At 41.9% G+C, this 15,698-nt stretch overlaps 1 protein-coding gene across 1 annotated transcript in view; it reads right to left on the bottom strand.

Annotated features, from left to right (window-relative positions):
• The window catches only part of nbas (NBAS subunit of NRZ tethering complex), a 189,008-nt gene that overhangs the window by 119,600 nt on the left and 53,710 nt on the right, over window positions 1-15,698 (bottom strand). Inside the window, exons 27-35 of the mRNA XM_079571869.1 lie at window positions 13,440-13,502; window positions 11,690-11,812; window positions 11,497-11,599; window positions 10,948-11,025; window positions 10,675-10,829; window positions 7,605-7,717; window positions 4,298-4,411; window positions 1,397-1,510; window positions 71-228 (exon numbers count right to left, since the gene is read on the bottom strand). Coding sequence (XP_079427995.1) covers window positions 71-228; window positions 1,397-1,510; window positions 4,298-4,411; window positions 7,605-7,717; window positions 10,675-10,829; window positions 10,948-11,025; window positions 11,497-11,599; window positions 11,690-11,812; window positions 13,440-13,502 — 1,021 coding nt within the window. The remainder of the gene's footprint in view (window positions 1-70; window positions 229-1,396; window positions 1,511-4,297; window positions 4,412-7,604; window positions 7,718-10,674; window positions 10,830-10,947; window positions 11,026-11,496; window positions 11,600-11,689; window positions 11,813-13,439; window positions 13,503-15,698) is intronic.

The following is a 15,698-nucleotide window of genomic DNA, read 5'->3' as shown; positions in this document are numbered from 1 at the left end:
TAATAAAGTCACTTGAAGTAATCCTGGCATCTCTCGTGTGCATAGCATGAAGTGGCCATATTGCAGATACCTGTGTTTGCAGATCACTAGAGGCAGCCAGCAGCCCGTGAATATTATCAGGTGGACAGTGTGTGAGGGAAAAGGCTAACAGCTCTTGCCGGGCCTGTAGGTCCTCATAATCCTCATGCTGCCCGAGCTGACTGCACACGTCCCACGCCGGACTGTAACCTAAAAAAACAAGCACAGACGGAGCATTCAGACACAACCAGGTGTCTCAAACACTTATTTTGGATATAATACAACTTGGCAGCGAAAAAGATAAGAGCGCAATCCTGGCAAATGACAAGAGAATAAAGTCTAACCTTCAGAACCTGGAGATATTAATAATTGTTTTTGAAAGGCTGCTTCCATTTGAAAATATCAGCGTAATAAGCGCGCCGCATTGTTCTAGCCCCGTCACAAACACAGTTGAGCGCCGCGCCGACTTCATTGTCACCAACAGATTCAATTATTCCACTGGTTGGCAGACGGAGCCAATGTGTAATCACATAAAGAGCGATGTTCTGACACCTTTTGTTTCGGTCTACACTGTTCTATTACTCAGCGGCGCGTGTAGGAATCAGTGAGGTTCCCCGCGCTTTAATTTTTAAACAGGGTCAGGTAAAATAGTATTAGCTCAATGATCATATGAAAAGCCCTCCAGGAGAAATCTGGGGGAATAGATGTAGCAGTCAGAAAGTGAAAAGATGGTTTCTTTTAAATCATACATTTTCCCAGACAAAAATGCTACAAAGCCCAGAGCAACTACGTATAACAAAACCATTAACCAAAGGCGTGAGATAACCATTACAGGCACAGAATAAAAGCACAAATTACAGACGCACATTTGTGTGGAGTTGCCTGGAGCCGATACAGGATGACGAAGACAAAAGTGCATACACATAAAAAGACTATAAATACTAACGCTTCATTAGCCAATTTATTGTATCATATTCACAATTTTTAGATCTTTTTCTTTGTCAGCCTGCCATGCAATCATCACAAATACTATCACATCATCAACTCATTATCAAGTTAAAAAAAAAAGGTTAACACGTCAATAATAATGTGCTTTTGCGGTTAACCATTTAAAAATAATAATAAATGAAAGACTATCTTGGAATTCACAACTTAATAGGTCTACTCTCCTTTATCGTGTACGCTATGTAGTTCAAGGATGATACGAATTTGTGAACCCTTTGTGACTCAGGCCACTTTTCTTTAGCATCAGAGAAACCGTGTGTACTAGTACTTTTTCAGACATAATACTTGAAGGAATTTATAAAAGATCTGAATGTGATGTAACCTTGTGAAAATCTAGCATTTGCAGCTCGAATTACTTGTCTGTGTTTTGTACCTGCGGTCATCAGATCCCGGCAGTGGATGTAGGAAGCCTTGAAGTCTGAACTTTCGAGAGCCTGCTCCGCCAACAAGGTCAGGACTTGGCCTTTCCGCGTGGCCTCGTCATCCCCTGGACAAGCGCACACACAGAGAGAGCGGCTCAGTTGGACAACATTTTAATAGCGAAATACGCAGATACATTTGCCGATATTCGTATTCCTGCGAGGCTTGAAACAAACTTTTTGATGTGGGCAAACAAAATGAGGGATCAAACAAAATGCAGGCAGAACATGAGAAACAAACGTGTACATTGAACATCAAAGAAATTCCATGGACTGTATTGTGTGTTTGAGTGCCACAACATAAGGGAAAGGAGTTTTGATCCAATATTTTCAGGCTGTGTGTTTTCACATGCCTTGGCTTTGGACAAAAACGCTCTATCATCCATCCTTTGGGGCTTTCATATCCAAAATTCACTTAGAAAAAGTACCAGCTATTGACTAATCAAAGAGAAGAAAAAAGAACAACCAGAAAGTATTAAGACTTTTTAACCCAAAGGCACTTAGAGTTGACCGTGATCAAAAGGAATCAGTAGCTTAACTCCTCGTTTGTGATAATTGATTGATCAAAAACCTTCCCAAACCTTTTACTTGCAGCGGGAACCAAAGTCTAAGGTGCGGGTGGCATAAAATATTCACCGCGCAGCTCCAGAGCAGGATGCCCTTCAAAAGCCTTTCCCCCCCCCTGCACTTATTTTTTTAAAAATGTGTTTATTCCTTCTCTCATCTCCCACGGTTCCCTCTTTCTGAAGCCACGCAGAGCGCGGAGTCACCTGCTGTCTGGATGCGAGTAGCGAGAGGGAGAGATGCCACAGGGGCAGTTAGCGGGTTTCCGTACGGCAGTGACAGGCTTCTGAGGGAAGGAGAAGAGGCGGTTTAGGAGACTGAGGAGGACAGACAGTGGGAGCCTAATAGAAATGCCACACACGAGGCGTAGAGTAAGATGTTTACCCTGCCCAAAACCATGGTAAAAAAACAAACTGCCAACCAAACTATACATAAACATGTTTACGTGACATTTTTTCTGTGAAATAGTGTCCACTGCTCTACTCGAAAAGTTTGAGCTCTTTGCTCAATCTTTGCGAGTAGAGCAGTGGATTCAGGAAATTTTCACAGCCTTCTATTATCCCAACGTTGTGTTGTTTTTTTCTTTCTATTCTGACACTGATGTTAAAACTGTTACATACAGAACTCTCTACACCCCGTGGCGTATATAGAGGATGCCTCTTTCTACATTAAATGAATAGAACTGATAACTCTGACTTAAAATTTTGGGAATGTTCAAAACAGTACAACTAAAAGGGTCTGGAGTTATTGTATAGGGCAGAGGTCACTAAACGGCGGACCTCAGCCCGGATCCGGACCCACACGGCAACCCATCCGGACCCGAATCTTGGATCCGAATCTTGGATCCGAATCTTGGATCCGAATCTTGGATCTGAACTTTGGACCCGAACGTGAATCCTCTCAGACGAGCGGCTGCGTGTGCTCACCCTCTCCCTCTCTGACAGCAGAGCGGTGAACTACAGACAAATAGAAAGAGAAAGTCCTACCTCTGAGCTCCTGGACACTTTTTATTTTTTTAGAAACGGCTGCGGAATGACTGTGTGACAGAGGACACCCTAATTAAATATGCAAGCGCCATTGTATTGTGCAAATAGCGACTAAACCAGGACAAAACCAGGACTAAGCTGGGCTCACATCACAGTCATTTATTATGTGCACATTGTTTATAATAGAGGCTGTATGCATTCTGCTATTTAGGAGCCACATTTTATTTTTAGAGCAAAAAAAACAGAAAAACAGAATTAATTGCTTAAAAATCCTCATATAACCATGAATTAACCCCGTATATTCCAGACCTTTGCTTGACAATATTTTTTTCAATTCGGAACTTGGTGAACTTTAATTTGTGACCCCTGGTATAGGAGGTGGTTTGTAATGTCATGATAAAAATGTTTTTTTTGTTTTTTCATATTTAATGAGCTCATTAGTGTAGAATCGTTGCCAATAGAAAATAAATATGAATGGTTTCAGACTGCTACACAATTAAGAGAGATGAAAACTTTATGAAGTCACGGCAGATAAAGACACAAATACCAACTAAATAAATAAATGTTGCAGGAAGATCGCTGCCAATTATTATGACCTTTCCAACAATCGCTCACTCACACGTCACAGTCACACACAGGAGAGGTGGGTGTCTTGCCCAAGGACACAGTGACAGTGTACAATAGAGAGAGCAGGGATGAAATGGGACAGCTCTGCTACCTGGGCAACTGTCTAATACTGGAGTTCATGTGACTTTCTGTTGAGTGAAAAGCACCGTCATATGTCTTCAGTGTATTCAATTGCATACATTTACACAGACACAGCAAATGACGTAAAATCTCCTGCATAACTTTGGGTATCCTAACTTTCTGAGATATAATATTTTGTGACCTGTCGATGTCCATGTGTGCGCTTTGGGCATCAATCTAATATAAATGCTACTTTCCCAAGCGTGTTATGCAAAAGAAAGGGAGTCTGAGGAGAATAACATTTGCCAGCTGCTGCCTCGCGGTTTGTGTATGTGTGCGCTTAAGTATAGATTTCTGCTCGTGGCTTTAACGGCGCTCATGAAGATAAATTCCCCCCTTGAGTGCGACGCGTCACTTGATAATCTGTGGTTCAATTCTGCGGCTTGTGAGTGGGCGGGCCACCTCTCACTTCTCACTTCATTCTCAAGGGCTTTGTCACTGAAACTGCCACCGGACAAGAGTCAGCCCCGTCCGATGCTAATCTCAGAGAGAGACATCCCCCCCCCGCCCCACAAGAAAAAAAAAAGGAACAAAATGTTGGTCCCGGAGTGTTAGTACCTGCTACTCGGAGGAGAGAGGCCAGGTTGAGCAGAGTCGCGGACTGCTTGTAAGCCTTAGAGCAGTGGGTGATGCACTCCTTTATGAGAGACAGACGGTCCGAGCGCAGACGCACTGTGGAGAGACAACAGGAATCGATATTAACACCAAAATAAAGTAAAGCAAAGGTAATTGGTTATTGTAGACATCTGTATGACGTCTTAATGCAGCCCTTCTTATTCAACATTACTTTGAGTTTATTGGCTTGAGCTTTATAGATGCATCTGACAAAAACACTATGACTTCAACATCGTGAATAAGCACAGCTACGAGGCAATACTTTGAGAACCGTTGCTTACGAAGTTATTTATAATTCATCATGCAAGTCTAACCTTAAGCTACGTAAATTTTTTCCCCAAACAAAAACATCTTTTAAGCACCACTACTCTTGTTTCTACCCGGCAAACTTTTATAAATCTAAAAACAAACTCAAATTCATTTCCATATTATTACTTTTCTAAACCCGGGGTAGATAGAAACGGCGTGTTAGTGCCTCTACAGCCCCCCCGCGCTCTTCCGAACAGTTCCTTTGAGGATCTTAACTGCTTGGCATCACTTTGGGCGAGGCCTGCAGGGAATTCTGGGAAAAGGTGGTGCGTGTGAAGTATTGCCTGAGGCTCAGTGGAGTGTTGCAGGAGACAGTCTGAGATGGATTACCTTTTTGCGCCTCATACCTGAGCCTGTTTATCTGTGGGCGTATGCAGACTACAAGCCATTTACTGAGGGGGGGGAGGGCAAATGAGAAGGTTTTTTTTTTTCCACTCACATTGCAGCAGAGCGCGTGTGCCCTTGAGTCAATACAAATAAATGTTACGAGGGCACTAGGCGATAACAGTATGACGGAACCATTCTGGCCCTGAGCACTTCATTATCGGACAATGGATAATCTTTCAAAAGCAATCTGACAACGGAAATGGGAATAACAGACAAAAGCACCTTTCTGTTTTTGATTTAATTACTGTTTTGTGTTAAAACTTGATAATTACTGTATCTTTGCAACAATTAAGAACTTTTTACGAACGAAGGACGAACAGTTTACTCCACGTGAAGGAGGTAATGAGGGTGGGAAGAAATGAGCATGCCGCTTTTTAAAAAGGGAAAACAAATAGATGGAACAAAAGATTGAAAGAGCAACAACTGAATGCTGTTTTAAAGTCGTACTGTATAAACCGCTGTCAAAAAAGAAAGGGCAGCCACAGCTAGAGGCCGATCAATATGGGATTTTCTTAGGCCGATGCCGATATTTTGGGATGTTAATTGGCCAGATGGACGATATTTTTGGCTGATTTTTCCAAATGTCTGGCCTATAATCGTGTAAAAACAAATATTCCAGCACTTTTACAATAACAATTTTATTTTATGACTTGCTGATCCAATAACAGTTTCCGTCCCAGCTTTGATTAGTTGTTGTTAGCATTAGCATACTGTTGCAGCTGCTGGATTTTGTGCGACGATCAAAAACACAATAGTGAAGGTTAAAACTAACTCAGCGGTTGAATTCTCCGGATTCTGCACTTCAAAATGACATTGACGTTTAGTGAAACTTGTGTTTAACAAACTCTAAGCGAACCAATTTTCATTATGATGGTTCTCACCTCCCCTGAGGCCGAGGGAGTTGTGGAAGGACTCGTTTTAAAGACCTACAAAAATTGATCTTTTTCCTAGCGTTGTCAACACTTTTTTTTTTTTTTTTCATCAAATTTTTGGTTGGATTTTTGTCACATTTTTGCCCCATTTTCATCATTTTTTGTCACTTTTTCATCACTTTTCTGTTGCTCTTTTTTGGCTTTTTTCGTCACACATTTTGGCCACTTTTTCATCACTGCTTTTGTTGCATTTTCGTCCTCGTTTTCGTCTCATTTTTGTCGCTGTTTTGACTCTTTTTTTTTTTTCCAAGAAGCTTTTAGACCTGGGTAAAGCCGAACTGCAGGAAAATGTGCTCGGTTCAGATGGGGGTTAAAAGGTCAAAAACATACATAATACAACACACATCTGCTGGAGGACAACAATTTGAAAAACTTGCCACCAGTCTGCAACATTGCATCAAGCAGTTGCCTTTTCAATAGACAGAATGAGATTGGGCAGTTAAAGGATCAGGATTATCAATAAATAAATGTCAATAGTGTATCAATGCCTCCAGGAAATACTGTGGTGTTTGTTTGTGGGGCTGTGGCAAAAGCTGCAGAACAAGCAATGTGACCGGAGCACAAAATAAGAGAGAGAGAGTGGAAAAAAACAAAAAAAACATGGTGTACAGCTCTGCTCATTTTGACGAGGGCGAAAGGGGGAACAGAACAGGTCCTCGGGGGCTAGAAACACCCGGGGTTAAAGGTAAGTTGATAAGAGGCCAAGCTGGTTTATTCTGGTTTCACAATTTCCTCAAAGGGAGACAAATCGCACGGAAACTGCAGCGGTAATGCACTGATGTGGAGCCAAGGAACGGCCGAAGGGTGAATACAGATGAGTCAGACATTTAAAAGCGTTACACATACGTACATTCTTCAGTGGTAATTAGACGTTGCCACACAGATGTTGTTTGCTCAGCATTTCATTCATAAACAACCCTACATTTGTATTTAGTGAGAGGAGGAGGGGGGGGGGGGGGGGCGACACTTTGAAGAATGTAGGAAGTGCTCGGAGCCTGAGTGCTAAAGGAAATTAAATCTCTCTTCAAATGACTCTTACCGCACATGACAAATTAACAACTGATTATGAACTGTTGTGACTAATTGAAACGCTGCCCTGTGTACAAGCAAGAGGGAAGTACACTGACGCAGAGTGTGCTTGTAATCATGGCGCTAAATAAGTGGAAATGACATTCGACTCTAACTTATGCATTCAGCGAGCAGACCACAGAAACTTTCCAGACTTCGTTTTACCTTCTTCCAAAAGCATTAGCTATCAAACTTATCAAATTATCAAGATGTTCTTAATTAGCCGTTGTCAACCCATCGACCGCGGCCACATTTACGAGATGTCAAAGCCTGGTTACAGATCATTACTGAAAGCCCAGGCCTTTTGAGCTTTTACTTTAGATGGCAATTAGTGGCCTCTGAGCTAAATGCTAAATCATGAAAGGTATGGTTTCAGCTTTTTGTGTGGCCACTAAACCACCTCTTTTGACATGTTAATGGTCTAGAAACTAAATCAATGATAAGTTGATTTAGATATCATTTTATATGACACAAATGAAAACACCGGGAACCGAAGCAATGCATTGTAGCGACAGACAAAGAAGATTCTCTGATTTCTATAGTTGCAATGGTACCTTGAAGCGGGAGGATGTTGACACTAAAGTCTTGGAGTTGGCTGAGGGCGCTGATGAGGTCCAGCTCCTCCTGAACGACCGGGGGACAGTCGGTAATCAGCTGGAGACAGGCCCTGTGGCAAGAGGGACAGCAGCAAGTTCAACTCCACAGTTTTTTTTTTTAAAGAAACAGGTTGTATTTTTGGTGTTGTAAAAAAAAAAAAGATAATTACAATTTTAAAATGTCGCAACTTCCTTTTATTTGAATAACAAGTGGACAATCACCATGACAGCCAAAACCAGCCTTTAAAAGGGTTTTGCGTAGGCCGATGCTGACATTTGGACATTTATTTGTGCAGTTAATAGTTAAAGCAGTACTAAGTAACTCATGCCCCTAGAGGCCATAAGCGCCACTGCAGGTGTCGTAGCGTGTTCCTTTTTTTTACTCATTAATTGTCCGTGAGAGTAAATACTACGCTGACAGAAAAGACAAAGAGGGAGAGGGATATTGTACATTGTGCCACAACCTAATTAGACAACGGAGATAAACTTTTTCACTCAAACTTGGCTTTAAATACTGTTTAAGTGGTGCTAGCCCATAGTTAGCTTTGCCCGTTAGCCTGCTAGCTTCTTCTTCGTTATTCCATTAATGTGTATTGGTGGCTCCAACCCAGTGGCAGTGAAGTTGCAATTGTGGTTTTCTGGACAGAGACAGCAGGGGGGAATGAAAGACCCCCCAATCATACCATTGACACTTGTATTAATCCCAGAGGGACTACGAAAAGGATTTATTAAGACAAACAAGTGACTTAGTACTGCTTTAAGGTGCCTAAACAATTGTCTTATATCATAATAGACTGACGGTAGTTTAATGTGTTCCTTAACATTTTACACATCAACACTAAAAGGAGTAAGCCTGTGAGCGTTTTAGCTACAGTTAAAATGAGTTCTGTTGTAGCTCATCGCTTCATTTACTGGTCCAGCAAATTTAAAGTTGAGGTTTTGTCAAGCATTTCTTATAATCTCATCTAAACCCTTTTCATCAGGATTCATATTACTTGCTGCATATCAGTGGTAAAAGCGACACCGGTGTTTAACTTTCTTCACGGTTCTTTACATTGACACACCACATTGCAACTGAAATGGTGAAAAGGGGGAAATTACCAGACGATTCATAATTCACACTCAAATGTTAATTGCATACTTACGGAACTAAAAACAGCCACTCAGACTTATTTAAATACAGTACATGTGAGAAGAACATTTGATTGCGGGTCAAGCCAAGCAGGAAAAATAAATGAATGAAGTAATTAGTAATGAAACTGTAGCTTGAACTATGCAAGAAAGTGATTATAGGCTTGCTAAATAAAAAAACAGATTTATTTTCAAAGTCTAGACTTGTTTGTCGGAGAGCGGGACCGATTCTTCCTGCAACACAAACCGCACTCATTGCTCTTGATAGGATTAGGTGCTCGTGTGTCCCCTGCTTAAAATGCATCTCCCATTTACTTGGATTTTCTATTTATACAATTAGACAGTGAGGCGGGAACTGGGGGAGGGAGGAGTGAAATTATTAATTTACAAACAGCATAAATCTTGTAAACAACAACAGCTTAGAGGGGATTTTCAGACGCCTGCCGATTCAAACGGAGAGGGAAATCTTGAAGACGAAATGCTAGCTTAGTCTCTTTGTGGGAACAGAGATAGGAGCTCAAGTGGCAGAAGCCTGTGTAATCTGAGTAACCAAAAAGGAGAGCTATATGAAAAAAACACTTCTCCTGCCTTTTTTGTGTGCTTTTTTTTCTTTCCTTCGAGTAGAATCATCGTGTTCTTCGCAGGGACAAGAGGTTTGTCTTGCTAAAAGGAGGCCATGTTGATTATGTGCTTAAAAGAGTCCGCAGGCGTCTATCAAGCGGCAGTGGGTTTTGTTGTGAGGGTGATTGAAGAGGTCCCCAAAAATCCTTGTTTTGATTAAATAGCTGTTTCTCGTTGATTTGGTGAGTGTAGATTTTCAATTAAAACTTTGCAAGATGATCACAAAATAAAATGCACATTTAGTCAAGCATCCTTATTGCTGTGCTTTACTGGCATTCTTTCGCTTCCTTTGTAACTTTTCATGTTAGATGTAAGTAACACAGGGTTTTTAGTTACTTCTATCACTACTACTTTGTCCCTGAGGTGAACACATTCCATAATCGCAAAGCTTGGCTCTGTTGTGAACGAAAGATGGGATTCCCGTGTTATATTAAGAGTCTCTTTTATCACTGTGTACACTCCTGTGTGACACGACTGACCCTCCCATCCATTCACGCCGCCATCACGTGCTGCTCTCCTAATATGTGCGTAGCCTTTAGCGCCTGCACCATGATGTGTGTCTGTGGGACAGTTATTTTCGTCTAGAGGACACCACCACATGCTTTACGTGGACTATTAATTTCACAGCGAAAGGCACAAGTCCACACCGACTTTCTGTCACCCATGGCTCTGGTCACAATGGATTATTATATTGTCCAAGTGTACGGAGGGGTGGGGGAAAGTCCGAGTTGGTGACTATAAATGAACAACGACCCAATTACAGTCCCACTCCCCCACTTGGAACGGCCACCGAGGGTTAGACACCCACTGGCACCCCTCGAAGATCAGAAATAGCTACACCGCCCTGCACATAAAACAAGCCGCATGTTATGTGCTCCCGGAGATGAAACACAAACAGATATTATTATGTCTTTGGCCCAGTCATGCAGGCAATAAAAAACATACTACATCGTCCCACTGGGTAATGACTGGAACCAAAGCATAAAAATAGTCCACACGACAAACCAAAGAAATGAGAAACCTGTAAACTCAAGCTTATAAAGTGCAAACAAATGTTATTAGTAGTACCAAAACTTGACAGGACTAAAACTAATGAGGCTCTAGTTCACCAGTAAAGGTTTTATTTTACGAAAATCTCTTCAAAAGTAAGTAAGAGCTGTTATTTTTTTTGCAATATACTTCTTGCCTGGTGGAAATACCTATTCGAAAAAAATCATTGTGTAATTGAAATTAATCGTCTATCAAATCATCGATTTAGGAGATGTTTTATTCCCACCTGGCGAGGCTCATGCATGGGTCGGACAGCGTTGTAGACGAGTTGAAGTATTCTCGGGCTGCAGCCAGCACCAGCTCCACACTGTTGTCATAGGCCACCTTCATGCCGTAGCCTTTCCCGCGAAAAGACACACTCACTGGAACGTCCTGAGACACCTGCGGTCGGATCAAACGGCAGCCAGATCAATAAGAGTGCGGGATTCATTATGGAGGTTTAGAGACTTTGATGGAGCCGGTGGAGGTGCTTTCTATAGAGGTGTCTCATTTAATGTACCTTGGAGCAGTGCATGAGGTGTCCCGCCAGGCGAACGTTCTCCACCAGGCTGGAGCACAGCAGGGACTCCACAAACACCTGCAGCAACACACGGGCAATATTTAACAGGAATAAGTAACTCCGCACAAAGTCGCAACCAGCTCTGATTAGTTCAGTTTGAAAGCTCTATAGGAATCATTGCACTCATGCGTGTATGGAGCAAAAACAATAAGGGTTTTGTATTGTTGAATGTAGAAATAGGAACATAGAAAAGCAAAGCAGCAACTTTGCAACTGGGTCTCAGCTACAAGCAGTTCATACCGTTATGTCCTTCTGCTAGATACAACCTCTGTTACTGCAGATAACCGTAACATGGACCCAAAGATGAATATGCTGCAGTAATTACTAATGGAGATCCGAAATAAAGATAAAGATACTGTTGTCAAAAGCATACGTCTGACAGATTTCCTCTTTCTTTCTCAATTGCTTCAAACTATGCCTCGCTGTTTTGAGGTATGAGGTCATATTTTATATTATGACCAAGGTCTTAATATTTGCTGTATGAAATACCTGATGGCAAGTCTCGGGCTTCAGACAGCTATAGACATTTTGCTGCATGTCAAGTAGGTCTTGCAATAGGCCCCTCCACACTGTCTCACTCACAGGAGGGTTTCTGATGAAGAACAAACAAACAAAAAGCACATTTCGTGAGCTTGTCTAAGATCTTAGAGTCAAGACGTATATATATCATGTGTCTCCATACTTGCGTCCAGTGTGCCGACACAACTTGACCATCAGCTGATGGGCTTCCTCTTCGCTGTTCTGGCTGTTCCTCACAAATGAGATGGGCTTCTGCAGGCTATGTTTTTCCAAGACCTCCACCACACTATTGAAACAAGGGAGGTGTTTACAAGCACTGGTTCTATAAAAGAGCACAGCCAATGTTTCTATTTCATCATCAGCTTTCAAGGTAGATGAGGCTCAACCATGGCTGGGATACTCTTGATATTTAGGCTTATTTTAGGTGCCAACAATTGCCTCTCTTTTATTAAGAGATTCCCCAAATCAGATAAAATGAATGAGATAAGAGAGGTGGCAGATATACCCACAATATCAAAAGGAGGACTCACTCTCGCTGAGAAACTTTGGCAAGATCTGAATATATAAAGCTTCAAGATGCTTTTGTGCTGAGAAAAGCCATTGCCTGAGCTCCACTGGAAAAAAAAAGGATCACATGATGAACAGCACGGCACCGAGGCAGCCGCGGCTCTTTGTGTGTAGGTGCATGTAAATGTGCCTCTGTCTCGTATGACTGAGTGAGCCGGGGTCTGTGTACGCGCTGGAGTGGGATTAGCATGGCAACCCCGGTCTCAACAGGGTCGTGCTTCTACAGATGTTCGCTCTCTGCTGCAACTCATTACCATAGTAAACAGGTGCCTGGGCTGCTGAGCGAGTGCGGGGAGACAGAGACAGACAGCGAGCCCCGATACCGACAAGCGCTATTTGTCGCCGCGTAAATGCATGAATGGGGAGTGTCTGCATGTTCCCCTCACACACTAATGTGGAAATGGCACAGAGGAAACAGCACCTATTCTGAGAAAAAGGCACTTTGCATTTAGAGACGTCTGACTTCGGGAGAACTCTGAATGCTTCAGCACATAACATTAGAGAGCATTTTACCAGTTCCCAAGGGCGTGTTTGCATGTGTTTATCTGCAGCCCACGAAGGCCCATTCTTGCCTGATCTAAAATGGTTGCCTATTGTAAAAAGTGGAAGGGTATTTTGAAGATTGATCATTTTGTTCTACTTGTGTCATCAATACATTACCATATTTTTTAGTTGTCTTATGTACCACTAATACTTTTATACTATAGTGTAAATAAAATCCACAGCAAATATGTATAGGAGTTGTGCTTGACAGACACTTAATATTACTACATTGGATCCATTTCACACAGAGAAATGGGGTGAAATGAAGGAAATGTAAATACCCTTCATTTTAAAATGGGCTGCAGCTGCACTGACTTTATGCCGTTTCATGCCATATCCTATTTTCTTTCCTTTAACAATGAGTCTACACTTCTACACCACCTGCCACTAGAATACACTGCTGGAGGCTATTCAGCCATCAAGGGACACCCGGGGGTCTTAGGATATTGAGTTTTAGCTTTAGTGCCTTTCAACAGGACATCAACGTCTCCATTTCCTAGATGTTTTCTATCAGGACACTAATGGGGGGTGGGGGTAATAAGCGTCGGCAAAAACTCTTCCCAGCAGTGCAGCACTAATCACTGAACTGAAGGGAGTTTCGGAGCAATTTAACAAGACAGCAGCCTCCGCCGCGACATATGGATGAAGAACGAGGTGGAGTGAGGCCTTCAATGGGGCTGCAAAAAATGATTAAAGCAACCAGACAGATTGAGTTATAATCATCTTGCTAATGCGTTTTGCGTTGCATGCATTTGATTCGCTGTTTATTTGAACATGGTCGGGGTGTCATAGAAGAGTTGTACCTGAGGTGTTTCTCCAGTTTGTCCACCTGATCGTGGAGGGATGAGGTGATGTCGGTAACAGGTCTGAAACAAAGAAGCGCAATTAAAAGAAATGCACCAACTACCAGCATTCACAACAACATCTCCAAAGTCAAAATTAATATTATTCAAAACGTAGGAAATGTGTGGGAGAAACTACATATTCAAAATCAACTTTATACAATATAGACTGTGTTTATTCTATATGACATCAATATCCCCAAGATCTCCATTCTGTATGACTTGTACTGTATGAGATAAAAGCCACGTGGTGAAACTTTGCAGTAATACTTTTTTTCAATTTTCAGGGAATAAAAAAAGTCTTTTCATCTTTGGACTATGTAGCTTCCAAGTGAAGAACTGGGGGTACTGGTGTAAATGTAGGCCAATAAAAATGGAGTCACTTTGTCTACAGGTCCGTGCTCTGTGGAGTTTGCATGTTCTCCTTATGTCTATATAGCCGATATATAGGCCGATATAAAATAAAGTTTCAATCATAGAAATATATCTAACAGAGGCCAATATTTTTTTTGTTGTTTTTTTTAAATAGGGGGTATTATGCTTTTTTCAATCACATAGCACCAGTCTATATCACACTACAATATACTTTCTGACACGCCCCCTCCACACACTGTCTGTGGCATCAGTGGGGAGGGGGTTCTGCTGAGGAGCAGTGGTTGGTTACTCGGCTGGTGACAAAAGCTCGGAGGCGTCTCCAGGAGGTGGGGGCGTTCCTCAGGCAAACCTATCCCTAAAATGGCTGCCATCAGTTTTTACAGATTACTCAAAATACGTGAATGTGCCAAGGCAACGCTTCAAGCATGTTTTTAATGAGGGAATGACATAATAACATGATGTAAAGCTTGAAAAAGTCGATTTTGCATAATACCCCCCTTTAAAGGAATACACCACTGTTTTTGCATAGTGAGATATGTTCTTCTCACCGTAGCTTAGACGAGTTGATGCATAACTGTCTTGTCTTTGTAAGGCGTGATAACACCTTAGGAGCACATCGACTTTACTGAGCGGACGTTGAAGTGTTCCTAAGGTGTTATTACGCTCACGTAAACGTATTTAAATAGGGAAACCGTGGAAGAGCTTCGTCACTTATAATATCACCCCATTTGGCCCAATAGAGGAGAGGAGGAGAGGCTAAATGCTAATAATATGTTTGGTGTTTCTGCATGACTGAGAGAATGCGTAAAGAATAGACAGGTACGCATCAACTCGTGTAAGCAAAGGCAAGAACATAATCTCAGTATGTAGATGTATGTGTGGCCTATTCCTTCAAGGCCGATACCGATTATTGGGGATGTTGATTGGCCGGTACTAATATGCATTGCTGGAAAATGTCTGGTCTATGATCTTGTATGAAGCTTTTAAACGTGTTACTGTTGAACTGTGACAGCAGGGGCGCTGTATATTCATGTTTAGTTGGTATTTTAGACAAAGCTGGTTTGAAAGACAAAAATCAGTAGATTCCAAAAAAAAAAAATAGTAAGTCTCTCTCTCTTATTGTTTTGATATTAAACACAAAAGGGATAAAGTGTATTAAATAGGTACAATCTTGTGACCAACTTTCACCGCGATGTTTCTCTGCTCCCCTGAGGCTTAGGAAATGCTGGGAGGGCTCATTTTAAAGCTCTTTCCAATGCATAAAACGGGACTTTCAGTTTCAGAGATATCGGCATTTTTAGCTGTCGATATCAGCCAATATTGTAAAAAATTCAGTGATATACTGTTTGGGCCCTAGTTTTTTCTGGATGCCTCCACCAACTAAAAACATGCACAGCAGGCTTATCCTCCAGCTCCATCCTAGCTCAGTTCCTGAGCACTGCACTGGTTGAATAATGGGTCAAATGCAGGAGACACATTTTCCACCTTGGGCAATAAATTCTACCAATACACCGTGCCAGACTTGTGCGATGAAGAAGTAACGGTACATTCGACATATTTTTAATATCACAAAAGGACAAAGTCAATCATGCATTTTCTACTGTGAGAAATAAAAAAACACATCAAAGTTGTCATGGAATACAAGCAGGTCTGTAGAAGCGTGATGTGTTTCTGACAAGTTATTTTGACAGCCTGACTGACGTGTGGATGTTGCAAGACACCGCTCAGCCCTTGCTCTTACACGGGTGCCAGCGCCTGCATTGAGTCCACGGCACTGGTGTTAGCACTGTGAAGCTACAGCGAGTTCCCACTAAAAATAAAACCCTGTGATTCTGTGCCTTCAGG

The sequence above is a fragment of the Gobius niger genome (genome assembly GCF_951799975.1).
Source record: "Gobius niger genome assembly, chromosome: 15".
Lineage (NCBI taxonomy): Eukaryota > Metazoa > Chordata > Actinopteri > Gobiiformes > Gobiidae > Gobius > Gobius niger.
This window is presented reverse-complemented; position numbering and strand designations above follow the sequence as displayed.